Here is a 21,363-nt window from a genome sequence, read left to right on the forward strand (position 1 = left end):
AAACTGGTAACTTCATTTCGTATTTTCTTAAATTTTTACCAATCCGATGAGTTATCATATTTTTTAGCCTTTCTGTGGATTCTATTTTTTTTCCTTATCTTTTTTTAGCATCATTTGTTAGCCAAGGAGGTTGATTTTTACGAACAGTTATTATTTTATTTGGAATACATTTTTCAGCAGCTTCTGTAATAGTTTTTTGTTATTTCGGTTGTAAATTGTTCAACGTTATTGAAGTTTATTACGGAATCCCAATTTTTTTCAGATATAATGTTACGATATCTGTCATAATCTCCTCGATGATATAGCTAAATTTTTCGCTTTTTTGACGACATTTTTGAAAGTTCAAAAGACTAATTTTACAGCAGTGTAAACGTATTTAATCTAATAAAGGTGGCCCGACTCCACAGTAAGTTATTATGTGAGCATCGTTTGTTATAAAAAGATCTAACAATGATGACGACGATTCAGTAAAATGAGTAGGTTCATCTATCATTTGAGTAAGACTAAATTGGCTTAACAAATGTGTAATTTTTGAATTACAGGGCTAGCTGGTTATCGCTAAAATCGCCAGTGGCCATTATGTAATTAATAGTATTATCATTAGACGTCATATCAAGAGAATATTCAAATTTTCCCCAGATATCTGGTCCACTATTAGGAGATATATAAAAGGTTCCGAGCAAAGCATTTTTAACTTTAAATTTAATTTCTGACCATATTGCTTCCAAGCTTTTGCTTTTGATGTCAATTCGACGTTGAACATTTATATCATTTTTTACATAAACAATTACCCCTTCCCTCTCCAAACTTGTGTGGACCTCTGTCACGACGGAATGGGTGCTGGTAATTTAGGATTTCAATTGATTCGTCTGTATGAATATTGTTTAACCAGGTTTCACTAAACGCTAAAATGTCGAAATCAGAATATTCAGCTTGAATCAGATCTATTTTCGGGGCTAGGCTTTGTACGTTTAAGTGAAGAATTTAGACTGATTTTGAAAAAAAGTTCACAGATATCCGACAAATCGGTTGAGTTAATTGAACTTTGAGAAGAATCGATATCGTCACTTGGACCTGGCTTTACCTCTATTCCTGCTAGGCTAAGCAATTGCAGACTATTTGACATCACTATATTTAGTCAGTGTACAGTTTTCTTTTTCGAAATTATGAGTTGTGGTGGTGTGTACTCGCGTCTCTTTTGTTTGTTCCTTTTTAGTACCAGATTTTATATTTGTAAACAATTATTTCATTCAATGTTTAATCATTAAAAATAATTTATATTGATTAGATTTTAGTATTTATAATTCATTCAAATAGAAATATAATGAGTAGATGGATTTTTTAAAATCTTTTTTGGAAAGTTAAAAAAAACTAATTACCAACATTTAGAAACCTGTAATATATACATATATAGTATTTAGCAACCTAATGAACAAGGCAATGTCGTTTATATATCCCATGTCACTGCATTTACAACACACATACAAAATGACTAAAACACATTACATCTAAATGAAGTGTAAATTTCACAATAATACAAATTCACTAGACACCAGTAGATGATTAAATAGATACAAAGATTGGTCTTAACTGAGAAATTATATAAACATTTTGTGTAAACTGGTTTCCGTTCATTATGTTTTGATTATTTTAACGTTTTTACATTTGGCATCCATCGTCAATCAGTTAATGAACTAGTATTATATGTTGTACGCAATCTGAAACTCAAGCAGAATTCCTTTTGCTACAAATGTACAATATATAATTTTGTCAATTTTGCAATGTATCATGAAAGCTGTTCATAGCCGTGATCGTCTAGTGGTTTGTACCGAAAGAAATAACTGACATTAACAGTGCCAAGTTCAAGCCTAGTACCCGGAATGATTTTTTTGTAATGTTTTTCTCTACCGAAATATTGTTTTAATCCTAGCGGTATCTATATTTCATTTTTTTCTATAAAGTGGACGATTTTGTTTCTGGTTTAACCGTCAAAGAAGAAGTTTTACAGTCGTAGCTTATCGCACCTTATTCACATAAGAGTGAGTTTAATGTTGATGTATATTTGGACCATTTATAATCAAACAAAGAAAAACTAAATGATCATAGTATACTATCATTATAATCATAAAACCAAAAGTAAGTATTTGCTATGATGAAAAGGGAAAGGCCTTGTACGTTAAAAGTGATAAGTGTAATGTGTACATGGATGTTTATTTTATCTTGTAATTATACCAATAAGTAATATTTACAATTCCTTGATTTTATAGTGTTTATATATTTTATTAGATAACAAAAAGACAGAAATACAGTTTATTGACATGCATTGACAGATATACGCAATAAGAGTGATATTTAAATAATAATTTATATCAGTACTCGTGGTCTAGTGCTACAGACTTTACTGTCGAAAATACGTGCGAGTTTGAACCTTTCTTAAGACACTCGCTTTGAAGAGGATAACATATCGTAAGTTAAAAGTTATGATCTTCAGTTAACATGGTAGTCAGTGGATTCTTGAAAAGTAATCCACTGTAAGAACAATAGACTGACGTCAGAGAAATGGGTTAATGTATTATCAACATCTAATGGCTAATTCTAACAACAAAAATTAGCCAACTACACAATGGTGGTCAATCCCTTAACAAAGAATATCTAGGTTTCCTGCATTTTAGAATCTACAGTGTGGGTCTGTCTAAGTAGTGCAGTCAAAGGTAGCATTTACAGCTCTAGAAACACGAGAAGATATTTTAGACCCAATCTCCTCTGTATGCAATTGTGGGATTTCCCCAGCAAAATCATCATCGAGTTGATCAACCTGTTCAACAACAGGTTACAATATTGGTATATTAATCTCACTAAGAGGAGCCCCAAAATGAATCTGAAAACCCTAATGCACGATCAAAAGAAGTATAATCAGCCATAGCACAAACATCAGAAGGAGGTACGTATGCAAAATCATCCAAGTAGTCGAATCAAAGCCTTCAACTTCATATATGTTAAAGTTAGCTTATAAAGGGTTATAACAGGCTCTTTTCATTCTTTATCTATTAAGTCTTTAAAAAACTAAGTCAATGTATCAATAGAATTACTCGTTGTAGAGATGCCCATATTATCTCTCAACACTGCTATTTCCTCTGGAGAAATCCTCAAATCTATGAGCTTCTGCAGCTTTACTGGTAGCTCTGGGCTTAAACATCCATGAACAGGTTTTATGGTTTGTCACTTGTAAAAAGGCAGTGCCTTTTATAATCTTATATGATTTTTGACTGTTTCAGAAGAGGGTTTCTGCAAAATACGATTGGTTTTGCTATTAAATTCATCATCTTTAATTTCATCAGCAACAAAGAGATGATGAAAATCATAGCCATCATTCCCATTAGTTCCATTTTTACTTTTGTATCACCATACGAAAGCAATGCATCTTCATTTTCAAATTTAACCTTTCTAATACATTATGGGTACCTGTGCGGGTAAAACTTGTGCTAAATTTGAAGAGTACAAACGACCTGTAGATAACAAGAAAAACACCTGTATTTTCTACCTGTTCAACAAATAGGAGTACAGGAATAAAGTAAAATGTTTATCCGTACAGCGTAGGCAAACACTGTAATGAATCACTTTTTAATGCATTGTAGAAAACAAATATGTATTTCCTTTTCAACACTTGTCAAATAGAGGCAACAGTAGATAAACTCATCATAGTTACCAGGATTGATTTTTTTATTTACGCCAGACGCGCGTTTCATCTACAAAAGACTAATCAGTGACACTCGAATCAAACACGCGTAACTGTTATATACATAGATATGCATGTTAGGCTTGAAAATCATAAAAATCTCATGTAAAGTAAACGGATTTTTTTTCGCGTTTTACTGCTAACTTTGACAAATATTTTAATGAAGTGTTTAATGAAAGAATTTCTAACAAAAATTTAATCCAAATGTTGGCCGGGGGACGGGGTTAAAGAGCTTTGATCCGAAAAATATATCATTTATTTTGATTTATTGTTTACTTAAAGTCCAATGACAAATATTTCATGCAATTAAACAAGAAACAGAAACATTAATTGCTTAGCATACGGTGTAAGACGTTTCAGAACTGTTAAGCCTTTAAACACATGAATAAATTCTAATTTGGTTACCATGATAAAAAAAAAATTAAACTGGTTAGGGCCCATCATGGTGATCGTTCTTTAAATGCATCCAGAAAAATTAAAAGCCATCCGTAAAAAACAAATCTGTCAGACGTCAGATTGAGTAATATCGGACTAGGTTAAATGTTTCAGGTTCTTTACTTTGGAATTATCATAAAAGGTGTAGCAATTCATCTACATGTCTCGTAACCTGATATTGCTATGTAGAGGTCATCACATGCATGTAATTATTAACCTTTTTTAGTCTTTAAAACATATTTGATAAATAAGTTAACAACATTTTACGATAGAGAAAACCATACATATTTATGTAACACTCAATAAAAGTTTACAATCTTTAACTTAAAATTTGAGTTATCTGGCACCATCTGGCAAACTACAAGCGCATCACATTATTTTCTGCAAACACTCTACTTCAGAATCATGCAATTTTCATAATCGGATATTTCCCGATTTCCAAGTTCCAATGATTAAAACATACTCAACAAAACTAAAAATAAGCTTGCCCTCTTTCCGAATGCAGTTAATTTTCTTATGTCATTCTGTTAAATATGGACCGATTTTTTCGATCTTTTCTGCGTTGTTCCTTCATTTATTGAACGGAAACAGGTGTTATTATTCATGTGGCGATTCACAAAAAAACACGGGGGGTTCCGTGTTTATTTACATTAGAAGGTAGATAAGACAATCGATATCAAATCACGTGATAAGACCAGCTTTAGTTAAAAGAACAGGCGAAGGCGGCATCACAGATACCCCACAAAGGAGTTATCACGTACTTGACAAACTGAGTCGGAACCTTTTATTTCTTAAAGAAATCAGTGGGATGGGAATGTGCTAATTTTTCGTAGGAGTTCCTGTCAATATAATACTTCCATGGCTATACTAAACTATTCATTTGTTTTCTTCATTGGCTACTGTTACCATCAATTGGGAAGCTGATGTGTTGTAACTAAGAAGTTTGTCGTCATAATGATTTTTTGAAATCCATAAATTTTCGATGAGTGCATAAACATCTAAAACGAAATAACACATACATCAACAACTTCATTTCATCATATATTATCCGACTGATGTTCCAAGGTCATTCATGAAATTTTGCGGAATATCTTTAGATTTTAATTTGATACATTTTCCAAAACTAAATGCATTATTTCTTGATCTTATGCAGGAGAATAGAAATAAAAATGTGTAGAAATGCAAATCATATAAGAATTACCTTCATTCCAATATGTTCTAACCGAAATGTTAAGTCATTTATTTAGAAAAACAAAAATATATATGCATGTGAGTATAATTGAATATTTCTGAAATTGAAAAAAGTGTTGATTATCTTTTGGTGTACATTGTATTTATTGTTTATACGTCCATTTAATCCACTATTTTCACCAAAATAAATACCTGTACCAAAGAAAACATATGCCAGTTGTTGTCCATTCGTCTGATGTGTTTGAGCTTTGGATTTTGTCAATTGATAAGTGACTTTCCTTTATGTCATCGTCGTCACCATTTGGACTATAACTCAAAACGCACAAATGCATTTATCTATTGACGTGATCTCCAATCTGATTTTTACCATTTTAAGAGTAACGACATTTTTTTTTCTTAGAAAGTAGGGATTTTCGAGTTTTTCGAATAAGTTATTTAAACAATATTCGTAACATGTTGGTATACATCTGTTTGAATAACCTCCCATCATTTGTGTGTTTTAAATATCTGATATGACATTGATGAGGTATTGAACTTTATTATTTATAAAAACGATAGGCGTATAATGAGCTCATGGCGCACATCGAAGTTCGGGATTTTTTAATATATCATTTTTTATTTATCATGTATATGGTGTAAACGACGACAAAATTATCCAGATGGAAATACTTTCTTTTCACATAACCAAAACAAAAGTGGTGCAAAATGTTTCAAATAGTTAAAATATAAACGAAATATTCGATACATTTCAATAAAAAATATACTCCTTAGAAAGTGTCTTTCTTTCATAAAAAAATAACAAGAAGATATTTCAACTATTTTGTATTATTTGACAATATTTTTAAACCTATTGTGATAAGTTTTAAACCGTACGATAATTATTTAAAATAGGTGACAATAATGAAAATGATTCTTGCTCAATAATATCTAATTAAAGCCTTAAAACATCTTTTGTTGAACAATAATGTGACTAATCGTATTAACTGAAAAGATTAAAACATTTATTTTTGTAAAACTGACGGAATATTTATTGTTCACCGTTGATATAAAAAAATATGCTAGTTATCATATGTTTACAATTTGCCAACAGTGGAAATAAACTGTATGCGTAATCATTCAGAAAAGGCAATGACAACGAATCAAAAAATTATTACCAACATAACTTTTTTAAAGAATGCTTGTATAATATTCCATGAGTGTTATTGTAAATGCCCTTGATAGGTTGGATTTGTAATTTTTTTAGGAATAATATTTCACCATATATTTAGATAAAGTAACTTAGTTATCACTCAAAACTGTCTGACAATGTTTACAAGTATTTGAAGACAAGTTTACTTTTTTCTCCTCTATCTCCCTGTTGTTATCTAATTCCAATTTACTTACCCGCTTTAATGCTTATGGACTTATAGCAGTTGTATGGTATATGTCTAAAGATGAATACTCAATTCCTTGTCTATTGTTTATTATGTGTGGGATAATACGTGTATTAAACCTAAGTAGAGAAATATAATTCTGTTAATCATGTTGTATCAGTTAGATTTCGAATCTTGATTTTTTTGTGTATCTTTAACACAGTTTATACTTGACAACCACAATTTGTTTTAGACAAATTAAAATATATTAATACAAAGAGCAAATGATTATATCGATCAATACTATCTAACATTATTTTTTCAGGAAGGAGATACTGCTCTTCATATCGCTTCCAAACTAAGATATCGTCAGATAGTCGAATGTTTGTTAAGCAAAGGCTGTGATCCTTATATACCTAACAATGAAGTAAGTACTAGTGAGAATAATTGTTGTAATAGATAATATATTGGTGTTTTGGTTTTATTTGGATTTTCTGTAATTACCTTTGCAATGCTACGTCAACTTACATGCAATTATTTCCTTTTTGTACAGTTTGGCAATAGCATGTCATTCAAAGAAACATATTTTAACCACAACCATTCCTCAGTGTAAATGAAAATTACAATTCTGGTTGCTCTTGGGTTCGAACAGCTTTTACCGAACCCCATCATTGGAGCATACATTACTAAACATCGCATGACTCAGTGTGAATGTTAACATTAGTAGAAACATCAAAACCGTTAGGACAAACAGGGCATAACAGGAATAGCCAAATCTTAGAAGTTCATCATCGTCTGAAAGAATTGTAACCATTTGTTCTTCGTATTATATAAGTTGAAGAGATGATACTCCTTGTTTGTTTAAATTGTTTCAAACCTTCCATGTAAAATCTATGGTATTGTTGCTCCCTAGTGTATGACATGCCAGGTAGTCAGCGTTGTTGTATCGACAAAGAATATCATTGAAAGTTTGATATAATTGTACATGTTATGTTCGTTTATCATAATAAGAGTTAATCGACAAACTTAAAATGTTCTCCTCAAAGTCGTAACCAGCGTAAGGAGTATTTTTCAGGAATTACTGCAGGTGAACATCAACCTAAATTTTCAGGATTACTGTATAAAGCATTATGGAATGCAAGAGATAACTCATCTTCGTATTTAGTTCTTAAAGACACACTGTTCAAGCTATACATAATGAATTATTACTTCACAGAAAGTGAATTTGTTTCAACTTATACATTGTATCTGCAAAAAGACAACCAGCGAGTAATGTTGACATTAAATAACCATGAAGCGTTGTTAGTTTTTTTAAACGTATATCAGTCATATCCGCTAATCTTGAAATCATGATAGATATGTATAAAGCAGCCATACATTTCTTGATTTTTTTTACCAAATAAATATATTTTACATCAGGGTAAAAAGCCAATAGATGAGATCAAAGACTACCCAAAAATTAAAGACAGGATAAAGGTATTTTATTAATATTTGTTTTAAGTAGTTTCTAATTTATTGAACACAGTGAACACTTTTAATTGTGCCTCGTTGACGTCATCAAACAGTTTTATTATTGGGTACACAAATGACATATGCGTAATTCATTGCAGGTAGTGTTGTCCTTAATTCCTTTGTTCACATTCGAAACTTGGTTACATAAATGCTCGTTTCAAATGAGACATTTCCCGATACATGTATGTGGTTGAAGGAGTGCGTTAAATAACTACTCACTTAGGCCCTGAAGTTCTGAATTTTTGTGATTGCAGCAATATCGATAACATTTTTTAATACATAATTGTTATAGCTGTATAACAACTTCATCAATTGCGTTATCTGGTAGAGCATATATGAGGTCCTGAATGTAGATGAATTTCACCTAATTGGATAAGAGGAAGATGTGGTATGAGTGCTAATAACACTAATCTCCATCCAAGTCACAATTTATAAAAGTATTTTTTTTTTAGTTCAATGTTAGGTCTTTAACAAAGGAGCCTTGGTTCACAGCGAAGAGCAAGGTATAAAATGCCTAAAATATTACCAGTGTAATACCATTCAAACGAGAAAAATAACGGTCTTATATATAAAAAAAAAAGAGTAACGAGAAACACCTATGAACCATATTAACAAACGACAACTACTGAACATCATATTTTGGACTGAGGACAGGGTTCAAACTATTATAGAAAACTTTGATATTAGCCAAATTGTCAAATTTGGCTGAACACATCTGAAACAAATGTTCACTGAATCACCATCTCGCCCAAAATATTTTTTTCTGAAATATTCTTCAAAAAATCTAATTTGGTATTGAAACAGTACAATCAATAAACATATTTAACTGTATTGAACAATTATTGCAAATTCAAGATTAGCTTTAAATGTTTTCTTGTTATACTTTCAAAATTATGTTTCAGCAATACATCCACGATACATGTACTCACAACATTTAAGTGTCAAAATAAACAGTTTACATATGATATTTTCTTATCCATACATTGACTTTTTATTTGCTATTTTTTATTAATCCTGATTACAATGATCCAGTTCAGTTCTTTTTTTCAAGACTAACTACAAGGTAACACTCTGGATGAAACATTTGATGGTAACCTTCGATCACAATAAAATGCACCTCTCAAAGCATTTGCTACAGTTGTCTGGTGTAATAATGTGCAATTTGTTTAAGAAGTTTTGCAAACAGTTAGAAACAAACACTAATAAGTGATTTTTAGCTTCGCATCAAACCTCTTAAAATATGTTTGTATGTTTATTTATGAAACAAATGATGTGGTATGATTGTCAATGCAACAACTCTCATTAGAGACTTTTTTCAACAAAGTCCATATCGCATAGTCAGCTATAAAAGGCTTCAAATGACAAATGTTAAACAATTCAAACATAAACTAACGGCCTAGTTTATATACAAGACATAAACGTAAAAACAAATATGTAATACATCAACAAATTACAACCACTGAATTACAGGCTCCTGACTTGGAACATATACATACATACATAATGTGGCAGGGCTAAACATGTGAGCGGGAACGCAACACTGCCCTTACCTTGGACAGTGGTGTAACAGTACAACATAAGAACGCACTAAAGAAATGTTGAATAGGCTTAACTTGTCAGATGGATTTAACTATAAATACTACACAAAGTGGACATGGCATAGGAATTGTATATTCCAACAACAAAAATACACTAGGTACTGATATGAGAGTACTCGCAGTTATTTACAGCAAGTTCATAGCAACTCACAGTCAACTAAAAAAATCATGCATGTAAGCCTAAACTATCAATCAGCACAAATTAAACATTCAATGGATTTAGTAAACAGACTTCATAAACAGTCAGAGAAAAACATGACCTTGTGCAATGCCAATATATCTTTAAAAACTACTACTGTTTTGTAGGAATATGGAAAGACGTTTTTACCTGGTGAGTATCATGTAACTCAATAAATTGAGTGCTCACAGGAAAATAATGTTTTAAACAATTAACACTTACCATGCTGAATAATTTTCATAAAATGTTTAGTTTTCGTTTATTTGCATACCATTTGGTTTTATCAATTTGAATGTCTTAAAACATTTGCCAATGGACCCCCATTTTTCTTTTTAGAAATCTTTTACATGTATAATTATAAGCCATTTGTAAAACTCTTATAAAATCTTATCTAATTTTTTTTTTATAGTTTTTGAGAACTTGAACCGGTCAATGATAAAACTATAAAAAGTCAAGAGAGAACATTTTCCAGCCAACATTCCAATGGCTAATATCTTAAAAACAAGCTCATTGACCCACATATTTTATTTGCTCTTTTGAATCCTCATTTAATGCCCTATCAATATATACTTGTGTTATGGAAAGCTATTTATTTTGAAACTAAGTAGCGAACTTGCTAAGAAGGTTTTCTTCAGAATGACTTTTATATAGAAAAAACATTTCTAAAGGGGGAAAAAAAGAACCTCAATGCTAATAAAACACAAATAAACAACAAACAATTACAATAAACAAAATATGTCTATGGACTACATAACGCAAATTGTAAGTTAAACCAGATGCTTCGGACGAATAATCAAGCAGTTCATATATATGATAAAGCTGTTAAAATGAGGCAGAAATAAATCTGAAGGTAACCCAGGTCTTTGGATAAAAAAACAGTTAAAATATACTCTCCTATCTAAATATATTATAAAGCGTATAAAACATGAGTAAATCCGTATCACACGCCCTATTACCCTCGATCGATATCATTCCTTGGCCCTAACGATACGGGATGATACGGCATTCGATACGGATTTTCTCATGCATCATTCTCTATGTTAAACGTCTGATTTATAATTGACCCTCATCAGGCATTCTCAAAGCCGTTCTATTTAAAGCCAAAGAAGTATAAGAACTGATACAACTGAAGGATTATATGTAGAATTCTAATATGACGTGCTTCTTTCGCTTTGTAAACAATACCGTGATAAAATTCTCGATATATCTATACTTAGCGCAGACTCCAAGATGTACACAAATGGCTGTTTAAATATGCCTCCCACGTAAATCCACATGTATCGTAACCTATGTGTAAACGGTTGTGGATTTAGCGGTGTTAACAATTACAATTGAATAAAACCCTACAGAACATTATTCTGATTCTGACGCATAAGAAAAAGAATTAACACATTAGAGAACGGAAAAATGGACAAAAACAAAATAAATTAAAATTCCGCGAAATTCCAGTAATGATTTTGGCGCATTAACGTCATTTCAAAACATGACGTCATACGTATGAAAACGTCAAAGCTGAAGGTTTTTCAATTGCGTTTACCTTCTAAACTCGGATAAAATTGCATTAAAATAAATTATTGAGGTAGGTGTTGCTTGTTTTCTGTTCTATTGCATTATTCGCACATTTACTGATTTTAACAAGTCAACATGGCGGCTCATTGGTTACAACATGTCAACAGGGAATTTGACGGTAGCTTACGATAAAAAATGTAAATTTAAAATTGCAAATGTTTAGTTTACTGAGAAGTAACAAAAGGAATCACATTTTTTTTTCTAGCGGTTAGTTAAGAAATCATTCATGCAGGTTTATTAAATTTGTTTTACATTTATCGAACAGTGGGTAAAATAGAACAGCCACACACACGGTATACCCATCATCGCTTCAGTTTTTTAATGATCGTATTTGTCCTATTAGAATCGGAATAAGTCATGGAAGCCATATATTTGTTGTAAATTTACACATGGCCTGGGCCGTGATACTCGTTAATTTTATCCCTCGCTAACGCTCAGGATAAAATTCGAATATCACGGCCCAGGCCATGTGTAAATTTCCAACAAATCTATGGCTTCAATGAATTATTTCTTAAACAGAACCGAAAAAAAAAATTAACCAAATCATCAAATGCAAATTTTGCATGAGGAAGATGAAACTGTTGTTTCTTTAAACAAAATTTGTAAATATACAAATTAAGAAAAGGTGGCTAAAATCGTTGCCGACGTACTGTCCACTAAGCAGATACAACTATTGTGAATTGATAGCTAATGGTATTTTTCTTTTTTTTTTCATATCATAATTCACACTTACTATACGTCTTGAACTAAGGTGAATACAACTGTTTATGATAAATAACAGAATGTGGAAAACTCGTGTTTTAATAATTGATTAACAGCTATTTCATATTTGACAAATGTAAAGGTTATCTTACTTATTTTTTGTTGAAAATTTGTTCTCTGGTTGTAATAAATGTACCGAAAACTCTACATGCATTTTAGAGGGTTTAATAGATACCTTTTTCAAATATTTAAAGAAATTATTAAATTAAAATTTACATGAATACAAAGAGGTAAAAACAGTCTTGAAGATAATCATATCTTATCAATCTTCCTCATGTTGATCGTTGCTTTCGATCGTTGGGATGCAAATATGTAAACTCTAGTCCTAATTTTTCGATAAAAAATATTAAACAGTATTAGAAAGTGTTATAATTTTTAAAAAAAATGTCTTAAGAAGCCACACTGTTACCTGAACATCTTAAGTTCTTTTAAGGTGGTACTCAACACCTTCACTAAAATGAATTTGGCTCGTTAAATTTTCATAAAATTTTGACAAAGTATTTACTTTGACCCTTTGACAAAAATGTAAAAATTTCAAAAAATTTGAACCAACCGTTTGATCAGAAAAAATACATTGGTTATATAGCAGTTTGACAAACACCAATATTGATCATTGAGAAGCTTAATATTCCCTTAACAACGCAACGTAATTAAAACGTTTACAGAGTTATCTCCCTGTAGTGTTAGGTACAACCTTAACATAAAAAAAACCAAATTAGTTATAGCTATCGTAATTTCAGTTTTTACGGTAAATCAAAATTATTATTAGCGATAATAGAATAATCAATATATCATCAGATCTAAATTTGGAACGTCGTCACTTCCTTTTCAAGATGGCAAACCCTCAGTATTTCCCCTTTCTATATAATAAACGATTAATAACAGCTTACGAGTTATCCTTTTTTATACATGAAATATTTTTGAAATAAAAATATTAATTATTGTATTCCGATAGCGTGGTTTCAATGAACGCAAGTTCGGCAAAAGAAAACAAGATTAGCATGCCATCAACTACTCACCTAAATTTTAATCAAATCTATCATAATAAAAACAAATAGGTATTGAAATAAGTTTTTTTTATTACTTAAAATATTTTAATTTCCAGTTGTTCAAAATCAGAACAGATCAAAACAGGCGTTCATTTGAATATTTCAGTGTTCAACTAAGCGTTCTTATCAATTAATATCAATGAAACGCAATAATCAAGGGTTAATCTAAACTAAAATGTATCTCCATTATTTTTTTTAATAAATGTGTCTCAATTATTTTTTTTACTTAAGAGAACATTCTCGTTCTATAAAAAAAAAACCATATGAAATCACCAATTTGCCATTTCCTGCGTATATTATCTTTAAGTAAATAAAATGCAAAAACAGTCAAAATAATTGAAAGTTTACATTTATAAGTAAAACTTTTTTTTTCTTTTACACATATCTTTTCAAATACTATAATACCATCTTCGGTAGATAATATCGAAAGCAAGATGAGGCGTGAGTCAACCGTATAAGTGTATCTTAGTATCCCTTTATGACACTATACGCAGTCGAAATGCATGACATTGAAAACAGAGCACAACGCATATTCAATTTCATTGCAACAGTTAAATGTATGTAATTGGAATATTTTTAGTTAATAAACATGAAATCAATTGTCAAGCTAAATCAATTACAACAGCAAATTATAAGCTAACAAAGTAGAGATGCGGATACGCCTTGCCTACGTTTAGATTGATATCAGATATGTCTGTATATAGATATAGGAAGATGTGGTGTGAGTGCCAATGAGACAACTCTCCATACAAATAACAATTTAAAAAGTAAACCATTATAGGTTAAAGTGCGGCCTTCAACACGGAGCCTTGGCTCACACCGAACAACAAGCTATAAAGGGCCCCAAAATTACTAGGGTCAAACCATTGACTGCTTAATATTTCTTTTGGCCTGTTTTACCAAACAATATTGTGTGATCATCAAATGATAAAGAATATATATTGATGAAAACCTATTTGTCTAATTATTTTTTTAACTACAACCAAGCATGACAAGTCTTTATTTCTGAAAATTTATAAAGTGAATGGAAAAAAATCATATTTTTTGCATACTTTTCAACCTGACATTTAAAAAAAATATAATTGTAGGCCTTCCTGCTGAAGTTAAAAAATTTGATAAAAAATCAGCCCAGGTATTCTCTAGTCTACTGAAAGAAGAAAGTTATCCCCACTTTGAGTCAAGACTTATGCTAGCTGGCGAACAGGGCACAGGGAAGACAACTTTAGCTAGATATCTTGTCGGAAAACGACCCACCAGATACAGGATTTCAACCGATGGGATAGAATTATACAATGGTCTTTCTTATATGGACCGTGAATCAAAGGACTGGCTTGGAGGAATGCAAGGTAAAACTTTAACTTGTTACACCAATGCTAGAAATAAAATATGTGGACATGTTACAAGAGTCTTAATAAAAAAAAATCTCAATACTTGTTAATATACGATCTGGATATTACTCTCTTTAAGGTGATGTTGTATAGAGTTATATATTTGTTTGTTGCGTGGTAGCTTAATATTAATCTCAATATACTTGATGTTATTAAAAGATTATCAATTTAACACTGTAACGGAAGAAGAATCTTTAGCTATTTGGTAAGAAAAGTAAGAACAAATACACAGAAATGGGAATTCATAACCATGCATCCCAATTTTTAGGGTAAACGTCAATGGCACAGCGGTTAATGACACTTTCGTCCAAACTTGTTGTCTGAAAATCAAGAAACGGTCACTATTCGTTCTTCATTATCAACACTAATTGTTTGTGAATAATTGGATAAACATGCTATATTTGATAACAAGCTAATTTTATGTAAAACACATTTAGTTGGAAGAAATAGTTTATCTTTCAATATATAGCTAAACAAAGTAACAAATGGATATGTAGAGCAATTTTCATTTCAAATCATTTCACTTTTCTTCTCAATATCGGGATTGTTTTGTTTTGGGAAGGAGGAAAAGTTAGTTTGTATTCAAATATTCAAAAATGGAATATTTTTTAATGTTCAGTAGCAGTTAAACAAAATATATTAAATGTCGCCCTTTTCCAGTTCGTAAGCCCCATACACTAATGTTTATAATTGTCTGAAATCGACTGTATACTGTATATAGGTAAATTCACATTAAGTTTGTCGACCTCAGATTTACCATAGTATTTATGAGAAACTAATGTCATAAATACATGATCGTATTCCCGGGTGTACCCAGCACAAAGTAAAACAACGATTTTTTTAAAGCCACGAGTTCAACATGAGATCATTATTGGTAAATGTGAGTTGATATTCAAAAAAAATACACACTATATCTGCACATATGGTCATTTATAATACCAATGTGGTAGTAGTATATGCTGGCAAAATTTTATACATTTATATGAACTATAAATTTTAGATTTCTCCTTGGAAGATATTACAGTTAGCAGATCCCTTTTGAAAGAAGACAAGATAAGAAAACGTCAAGATGTACCAGTCGAGCCACAAAAAACATCAATACCGGGAGGCAAAGAGAACCTAAGACATGAATCAAACGAAACATTAACGTTCGACAAAACGACTGAAGAGTCAGAACATGATGGTTTGTTATCTATTAAAACTTAGCTTGAAGATCGTATGATGATATATTTTTTTTCTGTAAGATAGTCATTTTAAATTGCGGCATCCTGCAAACATTTTAAAACAACCCATATTGGCCTGTATGTATAAGCATGCTACCAAGTTATTTCCAGCCTACTTTGTGGTGATTAGAAAACAAAATGCTCCAAACTTTTGAAACTATGCAAACATACGTGTTAAATTAATTAAAGATACATTTAATGCTACATGTAGGTTTACTATGATGGGAGCACAAAATGCATCAGCAGTTTGACCTAACAAATTTCAAAGCAACTGCCGTTACCCTAGCAATAGAGGAGGGAGGGGCGAAGATGTCATTCGTTATTGCTCTTATAGTTATGTTTTCTTTTCTTTTAATTAGATTTTAAGTGTCAGATCTAAACAGCGGAATTATTTGTCAGAATAGTTCTAATAAAGCACTAATCTTACCACTTTTTTGCTTTGATTGTTGATACAAATCCGGTTTATCTCTTATCTTAGATGTATACCATGAAGTAATAACCGCTGACACATCCCACTTAAAAGAAGACATAATAAAGAATGGTGTTAAATTAGAGGCTGGTACTTCAAAAAGTAGAGATGTACTAGCCATTGCACTAGCAAAATCATCACCGACAAGCGACGGAGATCTTATACAAGAATCAAATATAATACTTAAGTCTGATACAACACAAGAAAGGTCACAATTGAAAAATGATATAACGCAGGCTGATCGTCAATGTACTACTTTGCCAGTTGATGTCTTTAGTATAGCCGAACCTTTGGGCAAACAGTTATCAGATGGTGGGTCTGAAAAGAAAATCAAAACACAATACAACGATGACGAGTATGAGACAGGCATAGAAGACAAACTTCCTATTTCACAAAAACTGTTAGGTTCATTGATTACGGACAGGAAAAAATCAGTTAGATCTAGAAATATAAACGAACTAGTCCAACAACATGTTTTATCTGGAAATGAAAATACTCAATCATTGAATAACAGAGATAGCCGTGAAAACTTTCCTGATAATGCCACACAAATTGATGACACAGACGTTTCTCCAACAAAGTCGTGTTTCTCAGATGAGACGCATATAGAAACTGTTACTAAACCTGGACTCATTAGAAAGCTGAAAAACATTTTTGGAGTTTCAAAAAGAGTCAAAGAAGTCAAAGTGTCAATCACAAAAGAAAAATTCTTAAAAAAGTCTTCTAGAGTTGGGAAAAAGCAGTTGCACAACAAAAAGATAGCACCTATAATTATCTGGGACTTTGGAGGGCAGGACGTGTTTTATTCGACCCATCAGACATTTTTAACATACAGAGCTATTTACATGGTAGTATTGGATGGAAGTAGAAAACTAGATGATCCCTGTCCTTATGAACAGTATCTTCCAGGAAAGGGTCAACATAAAACAGCAAGAGGTATTAATATATATTCATGTTTTGTCATAAAGTAGTTGCTAAAATTTAAACACTAAATTTCAGTATAGTTTTCTATAATTATATTAACTAACACATGATATTTTTAACATCTTCAGAATTTATTTCATTATCAAACAATTTGGATTTTGAATCAGTATTCACCAATGTATTATTCGTCTGTTTATTCTTACAGATTATCTGTTATTCTGGATCAACACCATTGTTACATACTGCAAGGGAGGTAATCAGGGATTTCCTAAAATTATGGTGGTTTTAACGCACAAAGATCAGGTTAAAGCTGTAAGTATGTTATAGTAATTATGTTGTTAACGTTAATCGAAATTGTGGAAGGTTTTGACTTTGGTCTAAATTGTGATTACGTAAACAAATCAATTACGTCTTATAAATTTTTTTTTTTTTTTAAATTATAAATAGTTTACTGTTTATTGTTTATGTAATATTTTGACGTTGGCAGCTTTGTTTTAAACGCATATTTTAACCAAAACTTAGCAAAATATAATCTTGTTAAATTTCTAAATATTGCTTTTTAAGTCTCTGACGAACAGTGTATATAACAAAAACGTTTCATTTCGTATATAGGTTCCTAGTGCATAGATATCATTTTGCATATTTACACATGGTGAAGAGAAGGAAAAAAAACAAAAAAAATTGAAACAAAGGCTTCATTTGATTATTTTTGAATAAGCAAACAACACATGTTATAAATTTAGATTTTTTTTTCTCAGTTATTATCACTCGTAATACGAATTTAGCTTAACGGACAAAACGTATTAAGAGCATTTAAAAAAGATTATTGAATCAAGATTGACAGAAATTAAAAATGATATTTAATGCATTTCAATCCATATCAAATCATTTTAATACCAGTCAAATTGATCCTCTTGCGGTCATTCAAGCTAATGTGAGATGTGATTTAACTGCGTTAAAATAATACGCCACGACCCCGTTAAATGAAATCCAACTGATGTTAAGTCCTTTTAAACCTTAAAGTTTCTGCATTACTGTAAAGTTAATCATTCAGGCAGAACATCATCCCCGTGCATCTATCGTTAATCCGTTCCGAGCGTGATCGATTTTGTTAGTAAAAAAAAATAAAAATTGTACATGTGTAAACTGAGTTTTCTATAGTTCATGATGCAATATTTTTTAAATGCAGCAATGTATAATTAGTTTTTTTATATTTTTTAACACGCAGCAGCTCTTGTAGCTGTGATAGAAAAAACATATATTTGTAAAAACAAAACGAGAAAGCTGGTAGTTATTTTTAAATAGCCAATAAAAGAACCAAGCTGAACATGTTTGATGAATGACAATGGATAACAATGGCTCTTGACCTGGGACAGACGCAAAAAATGCGGCTGGGTTAAACATGTTCATATTTGTTTTCGAAATGTCCTTTTTGTGAAAATATCCTGCAGCAAATTAATCTATTAATTTTAATGCAATGAATCAAGAGTTTTTAATAAAATGAAGTGTTTTTGCGTCCCTTATATTCAAAGGAACATACATAATTTGTTAAACAAAATCCCCGCCATCCCTCTCCACCACCTAAATCCAGAAAAAAATGAATTGACATTTTGTTAAGAATAAATGTAAAATCAGATTTTTATTAACATCTACATTTTAACAGAATCGGGGACTAATACATTTCTTTAAAAGCCCATGCATACACTAATATTTTGGTGTTTTTGTTTCAATTTTGTTTCAATTTTGTTTCAATTTTGTTAATTAACGATTCAGTTAGTTATTTTGTTTTAATTATCGATTCAGTTAGTTATTTTGTTTTAATTATCATTTACATGTATGAGGCTATAAATGAGACCCCCATTTATAAGTATATGAATGGGGTTTACAGATTTGAGAATTATGTGGTAACTAAGTTAATTAGCGAGGTAAACAAATATAGATAACAAAATATAGAGGTGGTGAAATATCAATTAAAAAACAATATTGATTAGATTTGTGGAAATAGCAGCATTTCCGCTGATGTTTAAATTTTGTCATCCTTTATATAAAAAAAGGAGGAAATATTAGAAATTGTTGATTTTTCTTCGCTATTGTATGTTATACTGTGCATTGTTCCAATTAACACACGACTTTACACTTGCTTAAGTTCAAAACATCAGATATATATACGTACTTTTTGATTCAGTTAGTTTTTTTGGGACAGAATTCACAAATATATGAATGCTGACAATTTTTTCTCGCATAAAATAGTTTTTTGAAAATATTTTATCTCACTTAAACATCGTAATCTGTAAAGTTCAAAGAGACGTTTTTGTACCTTTTCGCATAGACTGTCACGGATATAACGATAACGCAAAGCACGTGGTCTAAGCTTGATGATATTACATGTAGTTTAGATTCAACTTCCTAATCACCAATCCACAGACACATCTTAGTATCTTTCTGAAATTGACTAGTAAACCAATTATCAACAAATTTAGAATTTAGCAGTTGTTGACGCTAATAAGAAAATGAATAGTTTAGTTTCAATTATTATTATTTCAAATGTCAAAAACACTTTTAGTATAAGCAAAGCATCTAAAATTCAAACTAAATAAGAAATATCAAAGCCCAGATCAGCTAATGTCACTAATTATGACTCATCACTACTTGAAATACTAACACACTACTTATAGCTTGCCTAAGGCTAATTTGAATCGTAAGATATTACTGAATTACAAAACTGTAGTATCTAAATTGAATTGCATCAACCAAAAAGAAATACAATAATATCTATAGTATTTTCATTAGCTTTCCGGATGACCTTAATAATATGATTTTTCGACAGAATGTTATATATAACTTCTCTCTGTTCACTGAATTGCCCTACAGATTTATGTCACCGACAGATGTAAAGTAGAAGACAAGCTACGCTTAGTTGTTATTTTCTGTGTTATTTGGTCTCTTAGCTTTTATTGCATCTTTTTGTTTGTCCTGTCATATTTTGTTTATTATGTGTTTATCAATTTGTTATTTATGGGCGGAAGAGGTCAGTCTAAAACATAAAAGTGTAAAACTTGGAAGTTTCATGGTTATAAAAAATGCACGTAACTTGAATTGGTTGACTTTTGCAATATTAATAAAGATATAGTTGTTGATACAGTCATATCATTTATGTTTGATCTCTATATTAAGGAATGGAAAAGCACTGTCAATTCATTCTTTCCAGAACGGGAAATGGGAGTATCAGGTTGAGAAAGTATACTATTTTTGAGCAGGCTTTTTTAATTGGAAACTGCTGCAAACTGTTGATACCTTTGAGTGAAAGATGTGCTTTTGCAAAATTTAGATGTGGGGCTCCTTATAATCTTGAAACTTGAAAATATGAAACATATATATTAAAAAGTCTTGATTGTAATTTTTATGTTTAATGTTTAATGTTTATTCGTTCAAATATTGAAACAATAATTGGGAAAGAATAAAACGAAAGAAACAGACTACAAATACTTGTTTACTGTTTTTTCCGCAAATCTGTTTTTTCAAATAGCGCAGACAATTTTTTCCAAATAATGTTTTTCTAACAAAGCATCAAACATAAAATCAATACCCCTTTATCTATTCTTATTACGAAAACACAGGAATTATTTTTGATAGTTTGAAGTTATTTTTTAAAGATTTATTAGATCAATTAATAAGGTGATTAGACATTAGAAGACCGCGTGCCACATTAAAATATTAACATTTTATTTGTAATTCTAAATAAGGAATCGTTTTGAAACTAATGTTTTACTAAGTTTTTGAAAAAAAGTCATATTAATGGAAATTAGATAAAAAGTCAAAGTTCCTAAATACGTCTTTCGTGTAAAAATGTTTTCGAAAATCAAGTTTGTTCATAATTCCTTTACGTAATACAGTTTTGCAAATCACTTTAAATAAATTCGGACCTTCCCTAATCTGATCACCATCATGGCCGAAAAAATTGTTCACATATGTATTTT

The 21,363-nt window shown here is 30.8% G+C and overlaps 1 protein-coding gene across 1 annotated transcript in view; it reads left to right on the plus strand.

Moving 5' to 3' along the window:
• LOC139503243 (uncharacterized) overlaps positions 1 to 21,363 on the plus strand; it is a 55,894-nt gene that overhangs the window by 24,776 nt on the left and 9,755 nt on the right. The window contains exons 5-11 of the mRNA XM_071293002.1: positions 7,040 to 7,141; positions 8,134 to 8,190; positions 10,131 to 10,155; positions 14,471 to 14,728; positions 15,771 to 15,953; positions 16,472 to 17,398; positions 17,592 to 17,698. Coding sequence (XP_071149103.1) covers positions 7,040 to 7,141; positions 8,134 to 8,190; positions 10,131 to 10,155; positions 14,471 to 14,728; positions 15,771 to 15,953; positions 16,472 to 17,398; positions 17,592 to 17,698 — 1,659 coding nt within the window. The remainder of the gene's footprint in view (positions 1 to 7,039; positions 7,142 to 8,133; positions 8,191 to 10,130; positions 10,156 to 14,470; positions 14,729 to 15,770; positions 15,954 to 16,471; positions 17,399 to 17,591; positions 17,699 to 21,363) is intronic.

Source organism: Mytilus edulis, chromosome 14, assembly GCF_963676685.1.
Source record: "Mytilus edulis chromosome 14, xbMytEdul2.2, whole genome shotgun sequence".
NCBI lineage: Eukaryota > Metazoa > Mollusca > Bivalvia > Mytilida > Mytilidae > Mytilus > Mytilus edulis.